The sequence below is a fragment of the Cryptococcus neoformans genome, assembly GCF_000091045.1.
Source record: "Cryptococcus neoformans var. neoformans JEC21 chromosome 12 sequence".
Taxonomy (NCBI): domain Eukaryota; kingdom Fungi; phylum Basidiomycota; class Tremellomycetes; order Tremellales; family Cryptococcaceae; genus Cryptococcus; species Cryptococcus deneoformans.
This window is the reverse complement of record NC_006681.1, coordinates 530471-554383: the sequence shown is the minus strand read 5'-3', so window position 1 is coordinate 554383 and position 23913 is coordinate 530471. Positions and strand designations below refer to the sequence as shown.

The window sequence follows — 23913 nt, the reverse complement described above, 5'->3', positions numbered from 1 at the left end:
CGATCGCCGTTTCTGCGATCGACAATAACAGCAGCACCGCACAGTCTCCCATATCCTGGGCGCCCACCAGCTCCCAAACGCAGCATGAAAGGATCCTGACTTTAGCCCCCTCTTCGGCCGGCATCAATGGAAGGCTCATCCAAGGCGAGACGGTTTCCCATCGTGCATCGTGACTGAGACGCTTTCACCTGCAGCGGACTTTTACCTACACTTTGTTACTTCTCATCTACTAACTGGCCTCATCTACTAATTGGCCTCATCTACTAATTGGCCTCATCTACTAATTGGCCTCATCTACTAACTGGCCCGACTGGGTGTTCAAGTAAACTGTTCAGACAAAAATGATGGAAACAATGACATCCACCTACACTCCATTAGCGAGGCGTATCCGCCAAGCTGCCCAATTCGTAGGCGACTACTTTGACGACGAGGTAAATCTCTCTATCCGCTTCTCCCCATCCACTCATTTGGGGCAACAGCTAACTCGAACCGACTCCCCAGAAAATGTCCCCATATCCTATCCTCGCATTCCTCTCGAACAAACTAGACCGTCCACCGTCTGTCCTCGCCCATTCGTTCTTGCTGCTCCTCCTCTCTGGAGTTTTGCTGAATCCTTACCACCTTTCGGGAGTTATCGTCAATATCCTCGGTCTCCTCTGGCCAGGATGGTTGACGATTAGGCATATATCTTCTCTCCAAGCCTCATCGGATGCGAAAGTGAATCCCAAGCCCAAATTCTTGGCCAGAGCCAGGGTAAGGACGACCAGGACAGGAGAAAAGGAGTGGCCATCCCAAACGAAACGACTAATAGACTACTGGATCCTGTACTCATTTTCTACAGTTGTCGAATCAACGGTCGCACAAGATACCCTCCTTGCTTTGATACCCCTCTGGTGGGCTTTCAAAATCCTCGCCATCGTCTGGGGATCTATCAGTCTTAGTCTTGGTGCTGCTGATGCTGCCGGTGCTTCTAGTGGGGCAAAGGAAAAGACGAGACCGAGACCGCTCGTGAGTCCTTCCATCCCAGGACCTAGATCAAACACCCGAATCCTAACAAATGCGATTCCACCTCAGAAGCTGCGTACAAACTCCAACCTGATCCGTATCCCTTCCCCAACCATCGCTAAAACTTCTCAAACCGCTTACGGGGATATCGACTCTTCTTCTTCTTCTTCTTCTCCCTCCCAACACTCTTCCTCTGCCACTGCAGTCGACACGTCCTATACCAACCCTTACCCCGGGATCTCCACTGGCACTGGCACTGGCACTGGCACTCGTACAGGAGCAGCGGCGGAGACGGGTCCTACCCCGAATAGCCCCGAGCTTCAAGCTTCAAGGGATGAACTCGGGCAGATCAGTCCAGTCTTATCCCGTACCCCTGAACATTTACGCCCACGCCATGAGTCCGCAGGACCTGAAGGGAAAGAAGAAGGGCCAGCGACGGCGACGAGTGAATATGGGAGTGGAGTATTTGGGTTGAGTGAGGTGGATCGGGAGTCTGAAATCTCTGATTCTGACTCTGACTCTGACACTGGTCCTGATTCCGACTCCAACTCTGAGACGGATCCTGGTTCCGGTTCCGAGTCGGATTCCAACACAAACTCTGACTCTGACGCTAGGTCCGACTCTGACCCTAATGCCCCTTTCTCAGACTCATCACCTCTCCCTCGTCCCCCTTCCCCTTCCCCCTCCCTTGCCACTAACCCTACTAGCCCTAACACAAGTGCACGCCCCAGCCACTCCAACAACCCCAACCCCAACCCCAACCCCATCACAGCCAACGCCGCCAACGCCGCCTTCACGGACGACTCTAACGACATCCGTCTACCTCTGGATACACCGCTTGATGAGTTGGCATTGAGGGGTTTGAAGACTATCGAGCTTGAAGTGGAGGAGGAAGAGGAAGAGCAAGATGGAGATGGACAGGCGGAAATTGGGCATTGGGAAGGAAGGGAGGGGCGGGAAAAGGAAAAGAGTATGAAGATCGATCCCGCCCCAGTTCCTTCATCCCCCGGCAACCCTACCAAGCCTCCCGCCACTCGTCCCCAAAATCCGCTGGGAGAAATGGGCGAAGGGAGTATCACCCGCCTCACGCTCGATGACCTTCTCGCACTCGAGGACAATGGATCCTTTTCCCCGCCCCCCCCCCCCTCCCGACCGGTATGAAAGGTATGACCAGCAGGAGCGAAAGGAATGATAAGAGTGCTGGTATTAGTGGATTCGGCAGTAAGGAGATTACGTTGGATGGGTTTGAAGAGATGTATGCTGGTGGTGACGGTAGGGGGCTTGTGGGTAATACAGATCCAAAGAGGAAGGAGATTGTACCGGGCTTCGAACCTTTGCAAACTCAAAAGGCGAGTTCGGCGGGGGATGTTCAAGTGTGATCAGAATTTGTAGGACAGTTAGTTGATTGATTATGCATTTGGTGGAAAACATTGACGCATTTTGTATCTACTATCGTTTTCGATTGATTCTTCCCTCTAGACCCTTGATTACTTGCCAGGGAGAGAAGGATCAAAAAAACTTTGGCAGAGGTCTATGACATGTTCCTTTGACGATGGTTATCATCCTTTGTTACCCACGACGAGAGCCTTTTGTTTACCTCGGTTTTGTCATTTACTTATGCACACGGTAGCACAATTCTTCCTAGATAAAATCTCGCCATGCCCTCTGAATCCAAATCCAAACTCAAACCCAATTCTCCACCATCCTCCTCCTCCTCCTCCATCATCGCCAAAGAAACCCACGCTCTCACACTTTCCACCCTTTCTTCTCACTGTCCCCACCTCTCAACCCCCATCATCCGTCTTTCCACTCTCCTCGACATCCCCCTAACCGTCTCCCTCATTTTTTTGCTCGCTGCATGGGGGATTGCACATCTCTACATCCCGATATTCGCAATACCACATTGGAGCGGGATCCTAACCCTTATCTCTCCGCTTTGGGGGAGCATGCAGACAATCTTGGAAGAACGGGGCAGGGGAGAAGAGGGAGGGGCCGGAAAACCGGGAAAGGGTGATGGGGCGCAGTGGTTGGTATATTGGCTGTTCTATATCGTCCTAGGGTGGATGAGGGGTATGGTAAGAGTGTATAGGCCAGGATGGGTAGGGGTCTTTGAAGTGGGCAGGAGTGGGACCCTGGTCGCTGTAGGAGGGGGCTGGTTCTCAAAAAGCGTCTTGGTGAGTGTTTCCAAAGCCGCTGTGATTGAATTTGAGGATCGGACGGCAGGCTGATGCGAGGTGGAAGATGAGGGAGAAGAGTAAGGAGTTAATAGAGGCGGAAAAGCGAGAGGCAAAGGAAGAATCACAAACTAGTATGAGGAGGGAGGAGAATGAGAAAAAGGATGGGAAGAAACATGAAAAGCAAGAAAAAAAGTAAAAAGTGATAAGTAGAAAGATGAAAAGGCAGACAAAAGCAAGAGTGACAGGAAAGAAAAGGACAAGAAAGAAGAGAAGAAGTGATGTCCCGTGGCCAATCTCAAAAAGTCAAAAATGTATACACAGTCGTCCTTGATGACATGCGGTCAGCTTACACCTCTTAAGAAAGGTTCAATACCTACGATGCCGGCTTACTTCATACAGTATAACCCCTCAGATTATATGCGACTGATGATACTCTATATCATTCTACTCTGCTAGTAATTTGCTGTGTAGCCCTGTCTTTGTCAAAAAGTCGGCCAAATAACTTTGATCCAATTCTTTGTCTCATCAGCCGCCCGATCCTTTATCAACATGACTTTTGCGGGATTGATGAAGAGCTCACTCACCAGACACGTCTGCAAGATAATCTTTCAAAATCTGCTTAAACGCTTTCCGCTCTTTACCCTCTAGTCCTCTAGAGCACACACGAGTCATTGAGACGGCGAAATCTAGTGTCTATCAATGGAGCAAGCAAGCGTCAGCAAATGCATCTCTCGCTTTGGCCACAGTCGCTTAATGGAAAGGCAAGGACTCACACGCAAAGCCAAAAATTTCTTCTTATCTCTATACTTTTTCTGGGCCGTCTTGTTCTGCAGAGTCCGCCTCTCCGTCACTCGTCTCTTCTTTTTCAGTCGGCCATTCAATACTGAAGAATCCCCTTCCTCTTCATATTTCGTTAATGGTTTGGTCATCGATCTCGATAACCCATGGGACTGTCCTAGCCCTGAAGGTAGCTGTTCTTCCTCTTCTTGCTTCCTGTCTTCATCTTCTTCGCCAGATAGCCTGTCCTCGTCAGCCTCATCTTCTTCCGTTCCCGATGTGCCAAGTTCCTCCTCTCCTTCCTGCTCTTTCACTTCATTACTGGGCCTCTTACTTAGCCTTCGCGCGAAAGTGTCTATTGACGCACTGGCAGAGCTTATAGATGGCCGCGAACGACTTGAGGAACTGGTGGTATTGGTGTCCACGACGACCTGGCAGTTGACAGAGGCAGCGCCATCTCGCTCGACTTTGTTGTTGACGACGATAGTACCGGTGGAGGTGGAGGCGACCGCCGAGGGTCGTGTGCGAAGGCTTCTTCGAGGGGAAGAAGGGTTGGCTGGGGGAGACATTGTCATGGCGTGGTTGGAGAGGAGGGGGGCGGGGGAAGATAACGAGGACCAGCGTGTCTTGCGTAGGCCGTAATTGAGTTTGTTACGAGACGGAGATCTGTGCGCTTATTATACGCGGATCACGCCACCCTGCCCGCCGGGGACGTGCATCAGTACAAACATTACCGCAGCTACGGAAGGAATAGGAGAAAGTAAGATGATGTATGGCATCTTCCTATCCTCCTAAATATATATGATGACCCCCAAAGGGCCAAAAGAGACGAAAGCATTCAATCTACAACACTGCGCAGATTATATAATAGATGTACAATCTATCTACAATCCATCTCGGTTCGCTCCATGAACTCTTTCAGATAATTATCGTCCATAGCTATAAGAATCAATGTTAAACAGGATATGTTGTTTGTAAAACCAAGGGCTCACCACTGATATCCTTCAGGTATCCGTTGACCCTATCCCGAAACGCCTTGGCCATCCGCCCTTCAATAATACAACCGAGTTTCGTCATTTCAACGGCAAAGTCAAAAGTCTGCGATTGTTCACATCAGTACGAGGTGCAAGGGAAGACACAAGGTCCTCGGGCTCTTACTCTGATGGCCAGGTTCTTCTTCTTGTCCCTGTATTTCTTTTGCGCATTCTTGTTCTGCAGATTCCTTTTTGCAGAAGCTCGCCTACCCTTTTCCTTCTTTCTGATTGCCCCTTCCGCTTGTCGCGCAAGTTGGATGAGCTGTGCCTCGGGCGATGAGCTTGCCAGACGGGGTGTACAAGAAGTTGATCCTTTCGATAAGCAATGTCGTGAACGTGAAGGTTCAGGAGATGGGGAAACTGTATAATTTGACTCTGCAGACGAAGTTGCAATTGAGGCTGCGGTTGAGCTTGAGTTTGGTGGTGAGTCTGGAATGGTACATTGCCGATGCTGAAGCTCACTAGCATTCCGTGATCTTACCCTGGTAGAACGACGGACCCAGGTCGATGACTCCCTTTTGTTCGCGTTGGATTTCTTTGCAGGTAAATCGACTCGAGCCCGACCGAGTTGAGGGTACCGAGCAGAGTGTTGCTCATCCAGCCGAGAAACGAGCAGTTCAGGTAGCGCGGGAGGGGGAGCCGATGCGTAGAGATGAGGGGAAATTCTAGGAGTCGAGATGCAAAGTGGAGCGTACTGGGGCAGGTCCTGAATGTGGACATTCTAGAGAAGATCAGCTCTGACTGAAAGTATAAAGTTCTGAATGAGCTTACTGTCACATGCATATCATCGTCGTCCATCTTCCAATCTGTGTCTTCATTATACGCCACTTCCTTCTCGTTTTCACGAAACAAATCCTCTTCCGAATAATCATCTTCCTCTACAGCCATTTCCAAGCCGGTATATTGTTGTATAGGTGTACTCGCTCGTGAAGGATGCTGACCAGCAAACAGCTCAATAGGGGAGCCAGAATGAGGTACCTCCGGGGTAGCTACCAAGGCATGAGGAGCAGACGTTGAGGAGTCGAATCCCGGGAATGGGTCTATAGCCAGTCAGCAAAGAACGACTGGTTACGGGTTTAGACATACCGAACATCTCTTGCTCGTCGTACATTTTCGGGAATACAAAAGACGAGAGGTCCAGAAACTGTCCATCTGCCCCTTGTTGGATGGTGGCTGCGAGCACATGTTCGTTAGTGACTAGATTTTGGATATCTTGAATATGTATGAGTGGAGAAGCACTGACTCTCAATTGAAGCCGTAGCGGACATGGTGTTCAATGAGTGGGTAGTTGTGGATGAGCCGCAATCCAATTTCGTCACGGGGGACACTTAAATCGGACTTTTACTCCTTCCCTTATAGTCTTCTCCACTGGTCCACCTTCCGCTTAGTTGAAGGCGACATCTGTGGAGGGTGGAAGAACCGTGGCCTCTTCTAGGGCAGACCGAGACATCTTGAAACTGCGCCAATCATTATGCAGTCCTTTCGGGGAACATTGCGGCAAAAAAAAAATCTATATCATATTGTCATATATTAACAATCAAAAAGTACTAATCGTCATTAGCAGAGAAACCAGGGTGGAGGAAAGGTATGTCGCCGATGGTCAACGCGCGCCCTGATTAGTGCTAGGTAATTTGTCTCGGATTGCTGATGGAGGTTATCCGGGTCCCTCAGGTAACGAGAAGGAAGAAGGATGCCTCAAAGGATGGATGACGCACCGGGGCGTAGTATTGATTGATGCTGAACCGGCGACATGATCGCAATAGACGACAGATTACAGATGAGACGTGCTAGAGGTTAGGTGTCATATAATTTTAGCTTTCAGCCTTGCTGCTTGCTTCTGGATTATATTATTAGCGGACCAAAAGTAATAGCGGGATGTTAGATATTAGATCGTAGATCGAGCTGAGACAATGATGAGATGTAAAACACCTGCTGGTATCTGACGTTGTCCTTAATGACGCTTTATCATACAGTGTAAGCCATGGGAAAGCTTCTGCCAGCCGAAAGATCGCACAGTCCACTAAGTTCGTTCAACGAGTCTGCATACACCGGATCAGCGACTGGACGATAAGGGAATTAATGCTAGGGGGACTCACAGTCGCCCATGTTCGACAAATCTCGAACCATTCGACACAATCCTTGAAACATAATAGGTTAAACTCATGCAGATAAACATCACAAAGCACAATCAGATGAGATTTCAGAAACCAAGCGTAAGACGTCTACAAAAGGCAAAAGCTAATCGAAAAGAACAGTGGGCCTCTCAGCATCCTCCGCACCCATTGCTCGACCATCACTTCCTTGTCCGTCCCTGCACCTTCCGCCACCGGATCTACTTCAACTCCATGTCGCATACGCACACACGTTCGCCTATGAGATGAGCGTTTAGCAGCATCCACCAGCGGTCTTCTGCTCCACGTTCTGTCCAAGACCTTTGATGGTGGACTTGGCACCAGGTCCAGAAGCCATAGTAGATGATCCCATTCTAGTTTATGTTAGCAACCAGCTCTTCACTGAGAATGTGACTCACCGGTCCTTAATCTGCTTAGACATGGTCAAGAAAGCTTGTTCGACGTTGGTAGCGTTCTTGGCGGAAGTTTCGAGGAAGGGAATACCAAGCTCGTCGGCGAAAGACTTGGCTTCGGCATACTCCACAACCTTTTTAGTCGCCAAATCAGACTTATTACCAACCAAGAGCTTGTTGACACCCTCAACAGCGTATCGGTCGATTTCTTGCAACCATTGCTTAACGTTGGTGTAGGTGTCTAGACCGCATGGTCAGAAATTACAGGCAATGAAATCAAACAAATAACTCACCCCGGTCAGTGACGTCGTAGACTACTATGATACCGTGAGCACCTCGGTAGTAAGAAGAGGTGATGGTCCTGTGACGCGTTAGACGATACATAACCAAGTATGAAAACATGTCTCACCTGAATCGCTCTTGTCCGGCAGTGTCCCACTATTGGAAGGAACAGCTTTCATCAGCATAGCTCATGACCATTTCGGAAGTTAACGCACAATTTGGAGCTTGACGGTCTTGCCTTCGAGCTCAATGGTTCGGATCTTGAAGTCAACCTACGGTATATCAGCATTACGTCCCGCCCTCACATTTCTCAAGATCAGTGATCATAATTCCAACGACAATTCCCGCCATGGCGCAATAGCTTGCTTGCCATTCGCTCCTGCCTTTCATTTGCAGCCCATTTTCATTCATGGATCGCCTCCAACCCCACGCGACATCATAGCCGTCCAATTTTCACTTCATCCTCATTCTACTGCCATACGCATCCCTCCAAGACCCCTCACGACCGACGTCCTCGGACACAACTCATCCATTTCTCTAGCTGTGACTGAAACCGCAATACTCACGCCGATAGTGGAAATATAAGACTCTGTGTAGGTGTCGTCCGCGAAACGGAGCAACAGACAGGACTTTCCGACACCAGAGTCACCGATAAGAAGGAGCTACAAGTCGACAAAAGGACATAAATTCACATCAGCTCCTGATCCACGTCACGCGAGTTGCGTATTCTCGTTTTGGGTCGAAACAAACCTTGAAAAGGTAGTCGTATTCTGGGGCAGACATTATGGCGTTGCGTTACTTGGTGATTACTGTTGGCCCAGCAAGGTATAGATTATTGTAGAAAAGGCCAAAAGGTGGTTAAGTACAGTGTTGGGGTGTGGTGACGTCGTGGAAATAGCGATATGGCGATGTAAGTTGAACAATATATCGGACAGTTTGAAGATACAAGTTCGGCCGGTGTGTGTAGTAGGATAAAATGATGTAGATAAACAATAAAAGATGTTAGCGCCGTACTCATGTCCACCCACAAGCACCACCGGCCAACCGTCTGCACGCGCACTCTTATCTCGCTGAGGAGCTTTCCGCCTTCCCTTTCAACCGCCATTTTCATTCCTCCAGCTTTCAACTTACACTGTAGTGAATAAAGGGGCGTGTGGATAGCTGACTAATTGAACGTAGGGGATACAATAACGAAGGTTGAATTGTTACTGAGCGGCAAATACAACGCCCAACACATTCCAGCCTGATCCACGGTGACGTGCGGTGTCAGAGCACGAGATCATAAATGGGGGATCATTTAACTATCTCGGATTTAAGCGGCGTTTATCCGTGTGGCACTTGCTCCCATGTATGCAACTCCACCCTCTTTATGCTTGAATCACGACAAGATGGCGAACAAGCATACAGAATAATAATCCTAGACCCTCGTACAATCTCGTGCACCCCATGTTTATCACAAACAGCCGTGATCTATGAGCTTTTCATGCAGGATATGCCCAGTCTACAGCACTACCCAATTACACAACACCCAAGATCCACCAGTTTAGAAAGGCTTATCGGAGTCGGGGGTAGTGTCTGTTGTAAATAGCCGATGGTTGATAGAGCAAGCAAAGGGAAATGGAATGGTAAAGCCTAATGTCAGTACTGAAACGCATGATCCCCGTTGACCGCGACGCACCCTTGAAATAAGAACCGACCTAGATATCAACCATTAGTATATGCTGTCCACAGGAGCATCATCACAGTCAAAGACAGCTACTCACGACAGGGACCTTGATCAAGACATCCTTTTGGAAAATAGGGACCTCAGAGAGGTAGAAGCTAACGGCGGCACCGGCAGCGACACCCCAGACGGCGGCGCTAGTACCCCAAAACCTCAATCGCCTGTTTTAATTGTCGGATGAGTATGCGTGAAATGAGATTTAGACATTGCGGTATGAACGAATGAATTGGACCGAATATATGTGATGGGTAAAGTCGCAAGTCACCAGTGGTTGTATGATCGGGTAATAAGAAATCGCGAAGCAAAGTCAGCACCCATTCCTTCCCAGTATCCCTGCGCCCGTATCCCTCCAGCTCTCCAGCCACTCTATTCTTAATTTCCAAGCATTGAAGGAGTCAAACGTACTCAGGAGTGATACCGGCGAAACCCTAAATACAAATCAGCTTCGGCCTTCGCTCAAGATCGTGCTAGCGTCTCTCTTTACTCCAGCATATAAACTTACAAGCTGTGTCCTTCGGATGTAAGCAGGCATTATGGCGATGGAATGAGAGGGTCTGTGGGATGGCAAGGAAGGAAAGAGGGAATACGATGTGCGGAGGTGCGGTCGGAAAACACGGAGAACAAACGCACCAACCAAAAAGGCGAGATTGCCATTCTATTTGCAATTGTTGCAATCCAGGATGATGTGGGATTTATGAGACTCATCTTATCATCAACTCAAGCAAGCTTCGTGTTCTCACTCCTCCCTCTTCTTCTTGTTATGTACTCATTTATACAGCCAACATGTGCAATTGGCTACTCCTTCGTGCTGTTGTCATTATCGTCAACTTTACAAACTACACTGTACTTGTCCTGTTCACATGATTTTCTCTGCCTGCGACAGTTCTCAATACTCGACTATTCCCCCATACAACGGCCTAATCAAGTAATGTCTTGCGGTATGAATCCTCGCATTCCTCGAACCCCTGTTTCAGAGAAGTCCTGCTTTGGTTTACATAGGTCTCCACCGGAATCCTCAAGCACAGATGGGAAGGTCAGAGACATCCTTGATGCCCTTTGGATGCTGGAACAATGCCCTTCGAAGCTCGTGTTGAAGGTTTCACGGTGGACTCTTGTCGCCTCTTTTCCGCCAAAATCTTTCTTCCAAACCGAGCGATGTGACGGGGTTTTGGCCAGTGGAATATGGCCTTGTGCTCGTAATCAGGATAAGATCTTCTTTTTTTTGATATGATCTACCCTCAGAGCCAGTACTTCCGCTCTTTCGTGATTTGCGTCAAACTGTGTAAGGAAAGTGCAGCAGTGCGGATATCCGGCGATCCTTTGGCGTGCCCCTTCTGTATACATCTCATTGTTTAACCATCAGTGAGCGATTAATATATTCAATGATGCAGATCTCTAGCTGTAGGGATTGAATGGGAAAGAAAGGCGCTACACCACAACTGATGGTAGCAAAGGAAGGCAATGCCATCGTGGCACTGCCAGTTACTCCGCATTGCCTCTTTGTGTACCGAACCACAGCCAAGTCTGCTGTCTCTTGAGTTATCCTCACCTTTCCAATGAACTTGCCAAAAGTAACGCCTCTTGCTTCCTCGCGGCTCCCCGAATATATATCGGCACGTTTCCAAGTAGTTTTATGAAGGATCTCCATCTCGACTCTTGCTAAGCCGCCTATATTAATGCTCACTAACGATGGAGGTCAAATCGGAGGAAACCGATGTGGTAATGTGCTGGTTGCAGGGCCTAGCGTATATGGTAGGCGCTCACGACACATAGCAGTGTCCTTGGCTACGTCGGACAAAGCAGGAGGCACGCCCGTGCCATTGTTTTGGGCGGAAAACCCATCAGCTCACAGACTGCTGCGGTGCTAATAAGTGTTTGTTGTTCAATAGATTAGTTTTTAAATGACTGGGTGATTCATGATAGTGTATTTGCTCGACAGCTCCATTATTTGTCATCTTGAATCAGGTATGTGGGAACGAAAGGTTTATAATAATTAATAGCGGTAATAGCAATTTGGAAGTTACCATGTTTTCTTGTCTACGGAAAGCGCCCGCCATCCCGGCCTTGGCAATGAAAGGACCTCGCAGATCCTTTGTCATGATGGTTTTCTTGCAAGATTCACATGTAACCGTTTTGGTAGCAGGTAAGATGCTAGGTTTATTTATGTAGTCCTAAGCGTTTCATTGTACAAATAAGTTCGGCGGCAGTTCGGAATGAGCACAAGCAGTAAGTAAGAGACGTTCTCTTTCCATGCTCCTGACCGACGATGATAATGAATCGATGAATGACCATTTATCTCATCTGCTACCATAGCCACTTTTGCACTTGCTCTGGCCTGTGTTTTCCTCATCATGGCATTGTGTCTCGCCCTCTATCTGATACCAGACCGTGGTTTCACACAGGATGCGCCAAATAAAGGGGAGGAGACCCAAAAGCTCACCGAGAATGCGTCGGATATGGGGCGAAGAGAAGAGGTGTAATGAACGAAAGAACACCCTGAGATTTGTTACCGAGCCATATGCATGAATGAAACAGATATGAGAATTGATTGACACTAGAGAAAAAAGAAAACGAAAACAATCAAAGCAAGAACCTCAACTTCTTTTTGACACTACTTCTTCGCCATTACAACTTGAATCATCTATGCCGTCACAGTTGTGCCTGCCTGAGCAGGGAACGCGTCCTCCCAGAAGTTTGTTCCGTGTGTTGTGGGCTTAATGTAGCCCGCTCGGATAGTCCAGTCACCAAATCTTTCACCCTCATGTCGCTCAAGCGCCCATCGCTTGATCATGGGTTTGAGGACAGCAAGGATTTCGGGTTCGGAGGCGGATTCGAGGAAGGGCTTGTTTAATCTTGTACCGAGATGGCTACCACCGAGCATCATCTGAAAATAGGGTTAACATTGCTTTAAGTGACGGACTATACAAGACACTCACCATGTAGCTACCAGGAGCCTTACCGACGAAAGCAACCTCAGCGGCCCACGGTCGAGCACATCTGTACCGAAAGTCAGCATTCCCTACTGGCAATGGAGACAGTCAAGTTACTTACCCGTTAGGGCAACCAGTCATCCTCATCACAAGATCGTCACTCTTGACACCCGCCTCTTCACAGATCTTCTCGACCTTGTCGATCAACACAGGCAAGTACCTCTCGGATTCAGCCATGGCCAAACCACAAGTGGGGAAGGCAACACAAGCGGAACTTGACAGTCTAACACCAGAATGGTCAAGGTTGTCCAAACCCCATTTGGCGAGCAACCTCTTCATCTCGTCGAGATCTTCGGAAGCAATGTCGGAAAGGATCAAGTGCTGGTTGGCAGTCAATCGGAAAGTGCCCTTGTGAACTGAGGCAATCTCTCGAAGGCCGGCCTTGAACTGGTGACGAGAGTTGTCCTCGACACGACCGTTCTCAATAAACATGGTGAAATGCCACTTGCCGTCGTGACCTTGGCTCCAACCGTAGTGGTCGAGGTTAGAATCGAAATGGTAAGCTCGGGCGGGAGCAAACTTCTTGCCCCATCGCTCCTCGACGAAAGCCTTGAATTTGGGGAGACCAAGTCGGTCGACAGTGTACTTCAGACGCTGCACATAAAAGTATAAGCACTGGTCCGGGTGAAGGTAATAAAGTGTGACTTACGGCGTTCTTTCTGTCCTGTCGGTTACCGTGGTCCCTCTGGACCAACATGATGCTCTCAGCAACCTTCTTACCGTCCTCAGGAGTGATGAAACCAATGACATCACCCAAACGAGGGTAGGTCTTCTTGTTACCGTGGGTAACACCCATACCACCACCAACGCTGACATTGTAACCAATGACTTCGTCGTTTTCAACGATGGCAATGAAACCAACATCATTGGTGAAGACGTCAACAGCGTTGTCAGGAGGGACAGCGATGGCGATCTTGAATTTACGAGGCAGGTAGTAAGGACCGTAGAGAGGCTCGCTGTCGGAATCGAAAGGCTGAACAGCGTCACCAGAGATCTTCTTCTTGTCAAGCCAGATTTCGTGGTAGGCGTTGGTAGCAGGAAGGAGGTGCTCAGAGACGGCCTTGGAGAACTCGTAGACGGTAGCGTGGGTCTTGGAGAGAGAAGGGTTGACAGTACACTGGACGTTACGGTCTAAAATATTTAGTCAGCTCACGCCTCCCAAATTGCCGAAGAAGCGAAGAAATGGAAGAAGATTCAGATCGGGTGCCCGGAAAAAATGGGTTTCGGGCCTTTACACCATGGGTTTTGTAAGAAGACCGTCGTGTTGTGATCATCACTTATAAAGAAACCAGAAAGACAAAGATGGGAATAAATACTTACTGACATCACCACAAGCTGCGATAGTGTCCAACAAACTCTTGTTGATCGCCTGCATAGCCTTCTTCAAGTGGCTCTTGATAATACCATGGAACTGGAAGGTCTGTCGGGTAGTTAATTTGAAGGTGCCATTACCGTGCTCATCAGAGATGCGGTCCATGTCGAGCCACTGCTTGGCAGAACAGATACCACCGGGCATTCGGACTCGGATCATGAAAGAGTAGGCGGGCTCGAGACCTTGGGCCTTGAGAGACTCTCGGATGTCTCGGTCATCCTACAGAATAATCAGCATTCTTTTTCTATACACGACATGGGATGTACTCACCTGCATGTAAGTACCGTGGAATTTGGTCAACTGAGCGTCCGAGGCAGAGATGGCACCAGTAGACTTGTCGGCAAGACCCTCAAGAATGGTGCCTCGGAGATAGTCAGAGGCAATCTTGATGTGTTCATTGGCAACGACCTCCTCCTTCTCCTCAGTGACCTCGACGCTGTCGACGCCAAGGGCCCTCCACAGAGAGGCTTCAAAAGGCTTGTAACCAGTCTGGACACCGTCAGGATCAGAGTCGTCACCTAGACCAAGAGGCAAGAGCTCCTGGCAACCAAGAGAAATCAACTTGGGGAAAAGATCCCTGGCGGGCTTGTTATAGTAGCCAGCGTCCTCGGGACGAGGCCAGTAGTGAGAGTCACCCATACCGAAGACGGCGACCTTAGTCTCCTTGAACTCGTCGGAAGGAGAAAGCTTGGAGAGAGCCTTGGTGAACTCTCGACCGTTGAGAGGAGATTCACCCTGACCAGCGGTAGAAGAGACGATGAGTACGTTCTGCTCCTGGCTAAGGGTTTCGACAATGGAACCGGCAACTTCATCGAGGACACGGAGGGAAGCACTGACACCACGCATCTTGGCTCGGCCAACAAGTCGCTTGGCGAGCTTCTCGGCGTTACCACCGTCACTGGCGTAGAGAACGAGAAGACCGGGGCCGTCAAGGGAGTTGAGGAGGGCATCGTAAGCCTTCCTGGCCTTCTCCTTGCGGGCAGCGAGAAGCTCGGTACCGGCCGAGGAGGTTACGCTAGAGTCGATAGCGGGAGTGGCAAGGGTAAGTTGAGAGAGGTGGGACTGTCGGTCAAGGAACTCGGAGAGAGCGGCCTTGATGTGAGAAGAGTCGAGAGAGAATCGCTTCTCGTCAGGAAGCGAGGGATTCCACCTGAACATGGGCCACCAGCCACCAGAAACAGCTCGCTTGGTCTCACGAAGTCGCTCAAGAGGGCCGGCGTTCTCACTGTCGGAGACAGCCTGGCCGTCTTCCTTTTCACCCCAAGGCAAGTAGGCAAGAACCAAACCGGGTCCAGAGTAGTTCTCGGCTTCGCGCATGGCATTGAGAACACCTGCGTAATCGGCGTAGACGGCGACGGAAGCAACGTAGACGTCCCCCATGTTGAGGGCGTAGAGAGCAAGGTCCTTCTTGCGCTCTTTGGGAGGCTGGGCGGGAGCGTTGGGAGAGAAAGGAGAGGCAGCAGTCTCGTAAACGAGGAGATTGATGTCGAGACCAGAGGCAAGAGCGTGGTGAAGACCGGATGAAGCAAGGTCGACAGCCCAAGAGTTGGAGATCACGATCCAGAGAGCTCGCTTCTCCCAATGGCCCTTTTGACCGAGTTCAACGATTTCCTTCTCGTCACCTTTACCGGCGCCGATAGCAGCCTCAACCTTTTTGCCGGCCTCAACGGCACCCTTCTTCTCGTCTCGAACCAAAAGCCAGGCAGAGAGAGCCTCATGAACCTCAGGCTTGGTGTTGGGGGCCTTGAGGACCTTCTTGGCAAGCTCGACGAGCCTGGCACGCTCCTTTCGGATGGCAACAGCCTTACCGAAGGCGTAGAGGGGAGAAGTTGACTCATTGGCAGCGAGGTGAGAGGGGTCGTTGAGAACCTCGAGAGGAGAAGGGGAAGAAGCAAGAAGCTCAGTGTAGGTAGATTCGGGAGAAGGCACAGTGACGGCATTAGAGGGGATATTATAAGAAAGAGGCTTGCCAATTCGAGTGATAGGGGTGTCACCAGTGATGGCGGCAGCGATCTCCTCGGAAGAGGCAGAAGCACCTACCAAGACCGATCGAATGGTCACATCGGCGCCCTCAAGAGCGTCAACAACAGAGGCCCATGCAGGACCGTACTTGCCGCTACCGGCCTCCACGACGACAACCTCCTGGACACCGGAGAGAGAAGAGCTGAGCTTCTCCTTGGGAGCAGGGATGGCAAGGACGACATCAATGGTGTTCTCAGACTTTACAGGAGAGGGGAGGAAGTTGACGACAAGTCGAGAAGACTCGGCCTTGCTGTGGATAAAAGGTCGCTGAGGTCGACGAGTGAGCTTGAGGAGAGAAAGGCTGATAGATTCGTAGGCGGCAATAAGCTTGGCCTCGGCCGAAGGCTCAGCATCGTCGCCATTGGACAGGTCGGGAGCGTCAAGAGGACCAGAAAGCCAAGCTTGAGCATCCTCGAGAGTTTGGATTTCGCCCTCAAGACCAGAGGGGATAAAGTGGTAGACCACGGCGTCCTTGTCCTGGGCAAGACGAAGGGATAGCAAAGCGTGGTCGTAAGCGCCTTGAGAAGATCGGCTGATCAATGAGACAGCATTGGCTCCCTTGGGGGTAACAATCTCTTCGGCGTCGAAAACATGGATGACAGTTCGGCTGAGAGAAGCGGTGGGGAGAGAGTGGAGCAAGTTTGCGTTGGTGAAGAGAACAGTAGGAGTGGATGACTGGGGAAGAGGGAGGTAAGGGTTGAGTTTAGAGGCCCCAGCGGGGACCTGGGCAATGGGATGGTAGTAGGAAGTGGCAGGGAGAGAGGAGATGGCGGCGAGGACAGACATCTGAATAAAAAAAAGTCAGCGTCGGAAGCTGGTGGAGGCGAAAGGAATGGGTGCATACCTTTGCTGTGTACCTCGGGTGACCAGAAAGACCAGGAGCGGAGAGGCGAGACAGGGCGAGATACGTTGAGTAAAAGGGATGGACGGGGAGCTGCGTAAGGTTTTGAAAGAAGAAAAAGATAATTGTACAAGGATATGGAAATGAATTATAGGTTGCGAAATCAGCTGGACGAAGCAAAGTTCCCGAAAATCACCTCTAAAACAATCGATGGCGTGCGTTAAAGCCCAGATTCCAAACATTTTCCACGTGGCAACTTCCGAATTCCACCCCTCCAAAGCCAATCACCGCACGCAGAATACATCACGCAAAACTCACAATCCGAATCCTCTTTCCTCCACTCTTTTCGGTCCGGTCAGTTGCATCGCTCGCATTTCCCACCGCAACACCGGGCTTAACTGCCTTCCAGTTTCGGCGGCAAACACATCCGCCGTCTAGATACATATAATGCGCTTCCGCAAGACGCCAAGAGCTCCAGCTACGCTCTGAGTCTTGAGAAGATGCTTGTACGTGCGTGCGTGTGTTCGTTCGTTGCGATGACACCAGCAGTGGAGTAAATTTGACCATTCAACACGGTTGACGTATGTGACAACGATGCTAAGACATTCTACCGACATAGTATGAGGATGCAGCTTGCGGAAAACCAGTCTTTCTCGACCTACATTCCGATATTCACATATACGGCAAGCTTCAATAATACAATCCGTTAGGAAGAAGGACCGATGAACGGCAATAAATGGCATCATTTATCGAAGCAAATGCTTTAGCGTCAAGCTGTGATCATGACCGATGACTGTCTATCAATTCGTATCTCCAAATCTCCAAAAGGATCCCTCGGCATGGCAAAGGCAGGCGAGAGCTTGTTTTTTGTTAACATCGTTAACAACAATAATGCGCTATCGTAGTGTTGATCTTTCAACTTGGAATACTTGACTCCATACGTCATCACAAACAGATCACGTCAGAACAGCCAAGGAAGTATAAGATAATAAAATAGGGCGGAAAACTATTCCGAACAAGACAACTTGCTCCCCCAACAATGGCTGATGTCATTTTAACTGTCTCACCATTTTCACCATTTGCCATTTCCTACTGATTAGCTCCAAGCATCTTCGGCATGTGTAATAAGCGCTTTGAAGGGGTCTCGGCTTATTGAACTATGATGAGCCGAATACGAGTGGCTATGTCCGGTGTAGTTGTTATATAACAATGATGGAACGTCATTTGCAGGTGACGTTCCACCAGTCTTGGCCATGGTAGCGCAGTCTGTTGCAGTTCATGATGCCCGCTTCCAAGAAGAAGACACATCAAATGGTCTCATGACCTGTATGTTAAAAATGTATGTTAAAGGACAACAAACATCCACAGACTTCATACACACGATGCTTTCTGTAACTCTTCGGCACTATACCATCCATGAAAACACTGATGTTACAATTCTTCCATCTAGCTATCCTATACAAAAATCAATTCAATTATCACCTCCGACTTTCCTCCCCACCACTTTCCCACCAACTCCCACCTAGCACATGATCAACCCTCGGCGGCCTCGCCTGTACCAATCTCGGTCCTTCCGGCCCTTCTGGCAATTTCTCCGGATCCCCTTCTCTCTTCCATGCAATTCCATAGGTCCTCATCGCCGGTCCATCCCTATTCCAAGATAAGTTTTTGGTAGGTTTCGCAAACCCAGGAGGTGTATAATGCCCGTCTTTGGGTGCTTTGGGTTGAGGTGGGCGGAGAGGGGTGGAGGAGGGCTTTGAAGTAGAAGGCGATGGGTAAGGAGAAAGAGAAAGGAGTTTCTCGATACGGTCCGGTGTAGGGGCATTGGGATGTGTGGCGTAGCGGTCGTATGGATCATCAAAAAGGGGCGATACATATTCAGCTGACGAGTTACGTTCTTCAGAATGGACGACCGGGAAATTGAGAGCAATTTTACGAGGACTATCTGCTTTTAGGTGTGGAAACTGTTTATTAACAGGAGTTGACTGGTTGCTGCCTGCACTGGAACGAGAAGACATCGGCGAGGACATGGTAAAATCGATCGTAGATCCAGATGTGGCTTGCTCGTCATACGATGATGATTCGAATGACAGGGCGCGAGAGCTCGAGTTATGGCGTGTACGTTTGAGCTGATGGAGCGTCTTGTGGATAGGAGGGGAGATGGGTAAGGACGATGAGGCATGGGTAGGCTCTGGTATATGCGATGCAGTGTGTCTCCTTTCCATACTGGGTCGTTTATCATCACCACCTGAAGGTCGTAAAGCCGCGTGGGGAGCAATTGTATAGCCACTTAGATCAGGAGAAGGTTCCGGATCAGGTGTACGGCATTCACGACCAGCTAGACTTAGTCTAGCCGTACGACTGTTCAACTGAGCAGAGCGGAACAAATCTTGGTCCCCTAGCTTCTTATGCCGGGGTCTCGGAGACAAGAAATTGGGCGAGTGCGGGTATCGATGTTTTGCAATTGCTAGCTGCCCATCATGTCGGCTGCTCGTAGGCGACGACAAAAAGTAATCATCGTGACTAGAAACAGGGGGGAAAATCTGCTGACTTGAGAGTTTCCTATACGGAGGTGGCTGGTTGGAAGCATCAGAAGTCCTTCTCAAATGACCATCTAGCTTCATATAAGGGCTCTTCTTCATGCCATAACCCGGTTCTGGTGCCAGGGGTTTTGGGGACCCGCCACGGTTTTCCCATGATCTTCCTTGCTCAGGAGACGAATGTTCATCGAAATGATGATGACTATATTGCATCCTCCGAATGGATTTTACATTCTGAGGGACAGAGACCGACGATGTCACAGAACGTGCTCCCGAAACTAAGGATTGAACATCAAAGGAACGAGACGTTACCGAATTCTGGTCCGCTTCAGAGCTAGATTTGAGCCATGCATGGTGTTGTACTGGGCCGAATACCTGTTCCGACTTTAGACCCTGAATAAAAGAAGCTCCAGAGATATCCGTTTGTAGTTGCGACAGCATGGGCATAGGTGGTGGGCGTCCACCATTATAAATCGATGGCAAGGCCCAATCAGAAATCGAGAGAGGCCGCTGGAAAGGAGACCTGGGAAGGATGAAAGGGTTTCCTCCGAACTGCGAAGGTCCAGGGGTAGGAGGGATTTGCGGGTTGTAATTTGAACCAGGGGAAGAGCTGTACCTGGACCCTTCATGGAGATGAGAAGGCGGCAAAGTGCTGTCTCTGAGTTGCCTCTCTCCTTGTAGCCAGGAGCCTCCCCGGGAGAGTGTGGGGATGGCTCCCGCCATATAGGCATCTGGATCAATGGGCATGCTGCAGATATATGGATGTGAAGAGTCTTGAAGGAGATCTGGAGAAAAACTAAGGGGACTAGACTGAGTAGGGTTGTGGGCAATTTACAAATGACGGAGAATATCAAAGATATCTATAGGTTAGGTATAAATGTGTTAGCTTCATTGAGAGATGAACAGAAGATTGAGAATGAATTTCGACCCCAACTTACTCATAAATTGAGCCTTCTTTCCTTACAAATGACGAGATGAAGAGGTAAAATGTAAAGCAATGTCGGTGCCATTAGACTCTTGCTTTTCTTATCATCACTTCATTCCCATGCCTTCAATTTCCCCCACGTTCGTGCCCCCATCTAATCGACCGGTCTAGGCCAGGTATGACGGAATTTTCTGAACATGAATTGCGCAATGAGCTGTTGAAAGGAAAGCGATATACCGCGATCTTTTGCAGTTTGTGGAATGGCGAGAGAATCGTAGAGCGGGAGAAGTTATTAAAGGATGCGAACAGTGGAAAGGATGAGCTGAAGATCCCCAGGGACGGGCTGTACCGGTTCCAGACAGGTCGTTGATTCCTGGGTATCGGCTAAGAGTATGTATGACTGAAAAGTCGAAGAATATCCCGATGGGCCGACTGTTACTATACCAGACAGTGCCATGCGTAGTAATACGCAGTGCTTGTTGTCGCAGGTCTTCGTCCTCCTTCGTTAGTACTGTCGGGCAAGTGAAGCCGCATGTCGAGGCGCTGAGCTGCTTGAACCGATGAGTAGAAAGCCGAAAGATGCAAGGCGATATATGTGCATAGATTATCCGTTGGACGAACAGAAATGAGTACAAAACATAAATCGAGCTACAAAATTGCCAGCGACGTTTCCCCTGACAACATCCGCAGACATTTTTGCCCGCGGCCCGACAGACAGAAAATCTTGCTACTTTTAAAACTCTTTCCGTCTAATCTACCAATCCATACAATGTCGTGTTTCCAGTATCCGTGTTAATCACATGGTAGACATTATGGAAGAATATGGATCCAACAATTAGATAGTCACTGATCTCCGATGCTTTACAGACTAGGTCAGCAAGGAACTAACCAACATCGACAAGAGGGTTAACATTGCTCACGTGAGGCTTGGATCCGACAGTAACAATAATTCGCATCCGTTGAACTTGGATTGGCACTGCAAAGGCTTTGAGATGTGATCTGGAGAAGAAACGAAAGAAATCAACGTACATCAAATCTTGCCAGCTCAAGGAGAATTGCTGGCCCTCGAACTGGAGTGCCAAAGCTGCATCATCGTCGTTGTTGTTACATGGGACCACCAAGTCACCCGTCAGGGTGTCAGAGTAATACGTACCATTCCCCAAAGCAGCATATATGGGGAGAAGCATCTGTAAATATGCAGTGAGTACTTTACTCTGGTTTGAAGTGACAGAACACTCACGTCTTCTGGTACTCGGATATCAGACGTCCTTTGGGCACCACTATTAGTGCAGTGCGTCGATATTGATCACTTTGTGACTACAACTTACCCAGTATCAAGGATAACTTCAATGTTCTCCATATTGACGCTGCCTTTTGAACTTTGCACCATGTAGCCATGAGAAACAAAACCATCCATGGTAACACGATAGAGACCGTCATCCGTGGCGACTTTGGGCAGAGTAACCTTTTTGCTTTGATCGGCGTGAGGGCTGAACACCAGGTCAGCGCCTGTTTTTCCTGTCATTTTATCCTTCGCATACTTGTTGTGAGGTGAGCCAAACACTAGCTCACTCCCTGACTCTGTTCGAGTGAGATAGAAGCCAACTTCGGGGGTGCTGATCATCCCCAATTGCGATAAAATATCCATGGGTGTTGCTTGATTGTTGATGGAAGATTTCTGCAACTACGTCAGTAGTCGTCGCTAAGAGGCAATATTCGGCATGCGAACATTCATGGCAAGGCCAAAAATACCACTGTTTTTTTCGTCAGCTTACTTCTACATCGCTGAAAAATCTAGTTGACCTCATGTAGGAACCGTCAAAGCCTTGAGAGTCAGATGCAGCCAAAACATGGAATTGCTCCAGCTCATAAGTTCCGATGGTGATGTTTGTGTTTACCAGACATCCTTTCACAGAACCACTCCCTATTTCACGTTATCCATCTTACTTCATTGTCTTTCAAGTGTCAGAACATACCATATCCCTTATCTTCCTCCTTGCACCCCTCAGGAAGGATAAGACCACTATCAACCATACTTGCTGCTCTACAATTCTCACACTTACTCGCCGCAATCCAGATGTCAGCACTCCTATAAAGGCATCAGCCTTCTTTCCACAAATGACATTGCTCAAGGAGATGCACCCTGTGTCGACGAGCACAGGGAGTGTGGTACCCCCGTCTCCTATTGTGACATCAATAGTGTATACAATGGCATTGTTCTGGCTCATAACACCGGTTAAACTGGCGGACGAGTCGGAAGGTTGAGCCCATTTTGATTGCGAAAAGGTTGTTGAGGCAGAAGTCGAGTCGCTTTGACTTGATGCTCCAAAAGAAGATATAGACGCATGTGTGCCACTAGTAGAAACGATAAAACTGTCACTTGCTGATATGCTGGTTGTTGAGGACTCGACTGCCAAGGTTCCAACATTTGATTCGGAATCGCTGTTGATGTTCGACACGCGATCAGTGGCTGAGGGTACACTGCTGTCGAACGCCGAGGTTTGGGACATTACGCCTGAATCAGTTGCACTCTGCGAATCCGATGCTTCCTCCAACGCCAACGCGGTCGCGCTGTTGGTCACTGAAGCACTTGCTGTCACTGTTTGATCGCTAGATCCGGATGCTCCAGCTGAGGCGTCCGTCTCTTCTGTACCTGTCTGGGCCACGCTTGAAAGATTGTTCGTAACAGGCGATTGTTCTATACCAGTTACACTGTCTGTTGCTATCGCCAGTGATTGTGACAATTCTACTGTCCCGAAGACGGATGCTGAAGAGTCCGACTGGCTGGTTATTGCACTCTCAGAAGTATCTGCAGTATTCGTGGCACTATCCGAAGCTGTCTCTGAAGCCCCTTCGTGTCTCGGAAAGATCTTGCTTCTATAGGTGCCTTTGGCGATTGCACGTCTTCCAATCCCAGCTCCGACCGACTTACGATGACGGGGTCGACAACAATGCGGCGAGTCAGCAATGAGACGCTTGACCAGATGGCTATGCTCTTGTCCAGTCTGCCTACGAGTCATCTGGACGGAGACGGCCAGTGCTCCAAGAATGAAAGAGGTGACAGTCAAGAAGAGAAGGACGTGTGAAAGCAGGGCTGGCAATATAGGACGCATTATGTGTACTTTTGATTTTGGAGTACAAATTAGTAAGAACGAAAAGAGGACTGCTGATGAAAGAGCGAAAATCAGGCAAGTGTGGGGGATAGTAGAAGCGACTGATTTCCGAGGTTAATATTATGATAGAAAGCAGGCGAGGTTGAATGTTATGAAAGAGGCTGCTGTCGACGAGGAGGTAGTAGCAAACATGTCTGAATTGGAAGTCTGCGAGCAAACTGTTGTTATTCTGGATAAGCGTAGCATAACTCCTAAGTTAGAGCTCCTCGACAAAATATTACCTTCCTTTTGCGTCATTGGAACGGGGGAATGTCAAAGGATGTGTGCGAGGCAGTATTATAGTCATACGGCCCGACGGTGGGAAGGAAAGAAGATGACGAAAACAAAGGATGGGTTACTGTGCAATTGCTTGGTTTTGTTTCGACAATTGCCCCCAGGATTGGTTCGAACGGCCTTGTGTCTTGGATCCTTTTACAGGCAATAGCCACGAAATTCGCTTTAGTATAATATCTCATCAGATAAAAGGAAGAAGATAACAAAAGGCACGATGGACATTACACTCAAACCAATTTTCTCAAAGTCCATAGA

At 49.0% G+C, this 23913-nt stretch overlaps 9 protein-coding genes across 9 annotated transcripts; 2 read left to right on the top strand and 7 right to left on the bottom strand.

The window, feature by feature from the left end:
* Positions 1–230: 230 nt before the first annotated feature.
* Positions 231–2424, top strand: CNL05550 (hypothetical protein). The gene is made up of 3 exons (XM_024658193.1): positions 231–431; positions 502–1008; positions 1075–2424. The coding sequence occupies exons 1-3, from the start codon at positions 342–344 to the stop codon at positions 2164–2166; spliced, it is 1689 nt and encodes a 562-aa protein (XP_024513863.1). The 5' UTR covers positions 231–341; the 3' UTR covers positions 2167–2424.
* Positions 2407–4594, bottom strand: CNL05540 (hypothetical protein). Its single transcript, XM_024658192.1, has 6 exons — positions 3956–4594; positions 3767–3875; positions 3560–3697; positions 3312–3508; positions 2603–3229; positions 2407–2549 (listed from the first exon to the last, which is right to left on the bottom strand). The coding sequence occupies exons 1-3, from the start codon at positions 4532–4534 to the stop codon at positions 3627–3629; spliced, it is 759 nt and encodes a 252-aa protein (XP_024513862.1). The 5' UTR covers positions 4535–4594; the 3' UTR covers positions 2407–2549; positions 2603–3229; positions 3312–3508; positions 3560–3626.
* CNL05545 (hypothetical protein) lies at positions 2538–3626 on the top strand. The gene is made up of 2 exons (XM_024658837.1): positions 2538–3179; positions 3247–3626. Exons 1-2 carry the CDS (start codon positions 2664–2666, stop codon positions 3376–3378), a joined length of 648 nt encoding a protein of 215 aa, XP_024514669.1. The 5' UTR covers positions 2538–2663; the 3' UTR covers positions 3379–3626.
* A 97-nt stretch (positions 4595–4691) lies between the features above and the next one.
* On the bottom strand, positions 4692–6478 carry CNL05530 (hypothetical protein). The gene is made up of 6 exons (XM_568089.2): positions 6237–6478; positions 6080–6166; positions 5765–6033; positions 5118–5714; positions 4952–5057; positions 4692–4898 (listed from the first exon to the last, which is right to left on the bottom strand). The coding sequence occupies exons 1-6, from the start codon at positions 6259–6261 to the stop codon at positions 4840–4842; spliced, it is 1143 nt and encodes a 380-aa protein (XP_568089.1). The 5' UTR covers positions 6262–6478; the 3' UTR covers positions 4692–4839.
* Positions 6479–6512: 34 nt separating this feature from the next.
* On the bottom strand, positions 6513–9012 carry CNL05520 (ras-related protein ypt1, putative). Its single transcript, XM_024658191.1, has 9 exons — positions 8931–9012; positions 8550–8608; positions 8366–8461; positions 8015–8071; positions 7927–7955; positions 7811–7878; positions 7524–7758; positions 7090–7478; positions 6513–7032 (listed from the first exon to the last, which is right to left on the bottom strand). Exons 2-8 carry the CDS (start codon positions 8580–8582, stop codon positions 7379–7381), a joined length of 618 nt encoding a protein of 205 aa, XP_024513861.1. The 5' UTR covers positions 8583–8608; positions 8931–9012; the 3' UTR covers positions 6513–7032; positions 7090–7378.
* Positions 9013–9089: 77 nt separating this feature from the next.
* CNL05510 (expressed protein) lies at positions 9090–10119 on the bottom strand. Its single transcript, XM_568087.2, has 5 exons — positions 10025–10119; positions 9928–9950; positions 9563–9683; positions 9478–9496; positions 9090–9374 (listed from the first exon to the last, which is right to left on the bottom strand). The coding sequence occupies exons 1-5, from the start codon at positions 10052–10054 to the stop codon at positions 9343–9345; spliced, it is 225 nt and encodes a 74-aa protein (XP_568087.1). The 5' UTR covers positions 10055–10119; the 3' UTR covers positions 9090–9342.
* Positions 10120–12031: 1912 nt separating this feature from the next.
* CNL05500 (sulfite reductase, putative) lies at positions 12032–16915 on the bottom strand. The gene is made up of 7 exons (XM_024658190.1): positions 16751–16915; positions 14155–16692; positions 13833–14103; positions 13162–13643; positions 12574–13106; positions 12459–12519; positions 12032–12406 (listed from the first exon to the last, which is right to left on the bottom strand). Exons 2-7 carry the CDS (start codon positions 16690–16692, stop codon positions 12164–12166), a joined length of 4128 nt encoding a protein of 1375 aa, XP_024513860.1. The 5' UTR covers positions 16751–16915; the 3' UTR covers positions 12032–12163.
* Positions 16916–18186: 1271 nt separating this feature from the next.
* On the bottom strand, positions 18187–20775 carry CNL05495 (hypothetical protein). The gene is made up of 2 exons (XM_024658836.1): positions 20226–20775; positions 18187–20147 (listed from the first exon to the last, which is right to left on the bottom strand). The coding sequence occupies exon 2, from the start codon at positions 20032–20034 to the stop codon at positions 18226–18228; it is 1809 nt and encodes a 602-aa protein (XP_024514668.1). The 5' UTR covers positions 20035–20147; positions 20226–20775; the 3' UTR covers positions 18187–18225.
* A 33-nt stretch (positions 20776–20808) lies between these two features.
* Positions 20809–22962, bottom strand: CNL05490 (endopeptidase, putative). The gene is made up of 10 exons (XM_568085.2): positions 22355–22962; positions 22189–22301; positions 22016–22136; positions 21942–21966; positions 21754–21890; positions 21541–21702; positions 21453–21480; positions 21242–21399; positions 21133–21188; positions 20809–21071 (listed from the first exon to the last, which is right to left on the bottom strand). Exons 1-10 carry the CDS (start codon positions 22720–22722, stop codon positions 20962–20964), a joined length of 1278 nt encoding a protein of 425 aa, XP_568085.1. The 5' UTR covers positions 22723–22962; the 3' UTR covers positions 20809–20961.
* Between the last annotated feature and the right edge of the window lie 951 nt (positions 22963–23913).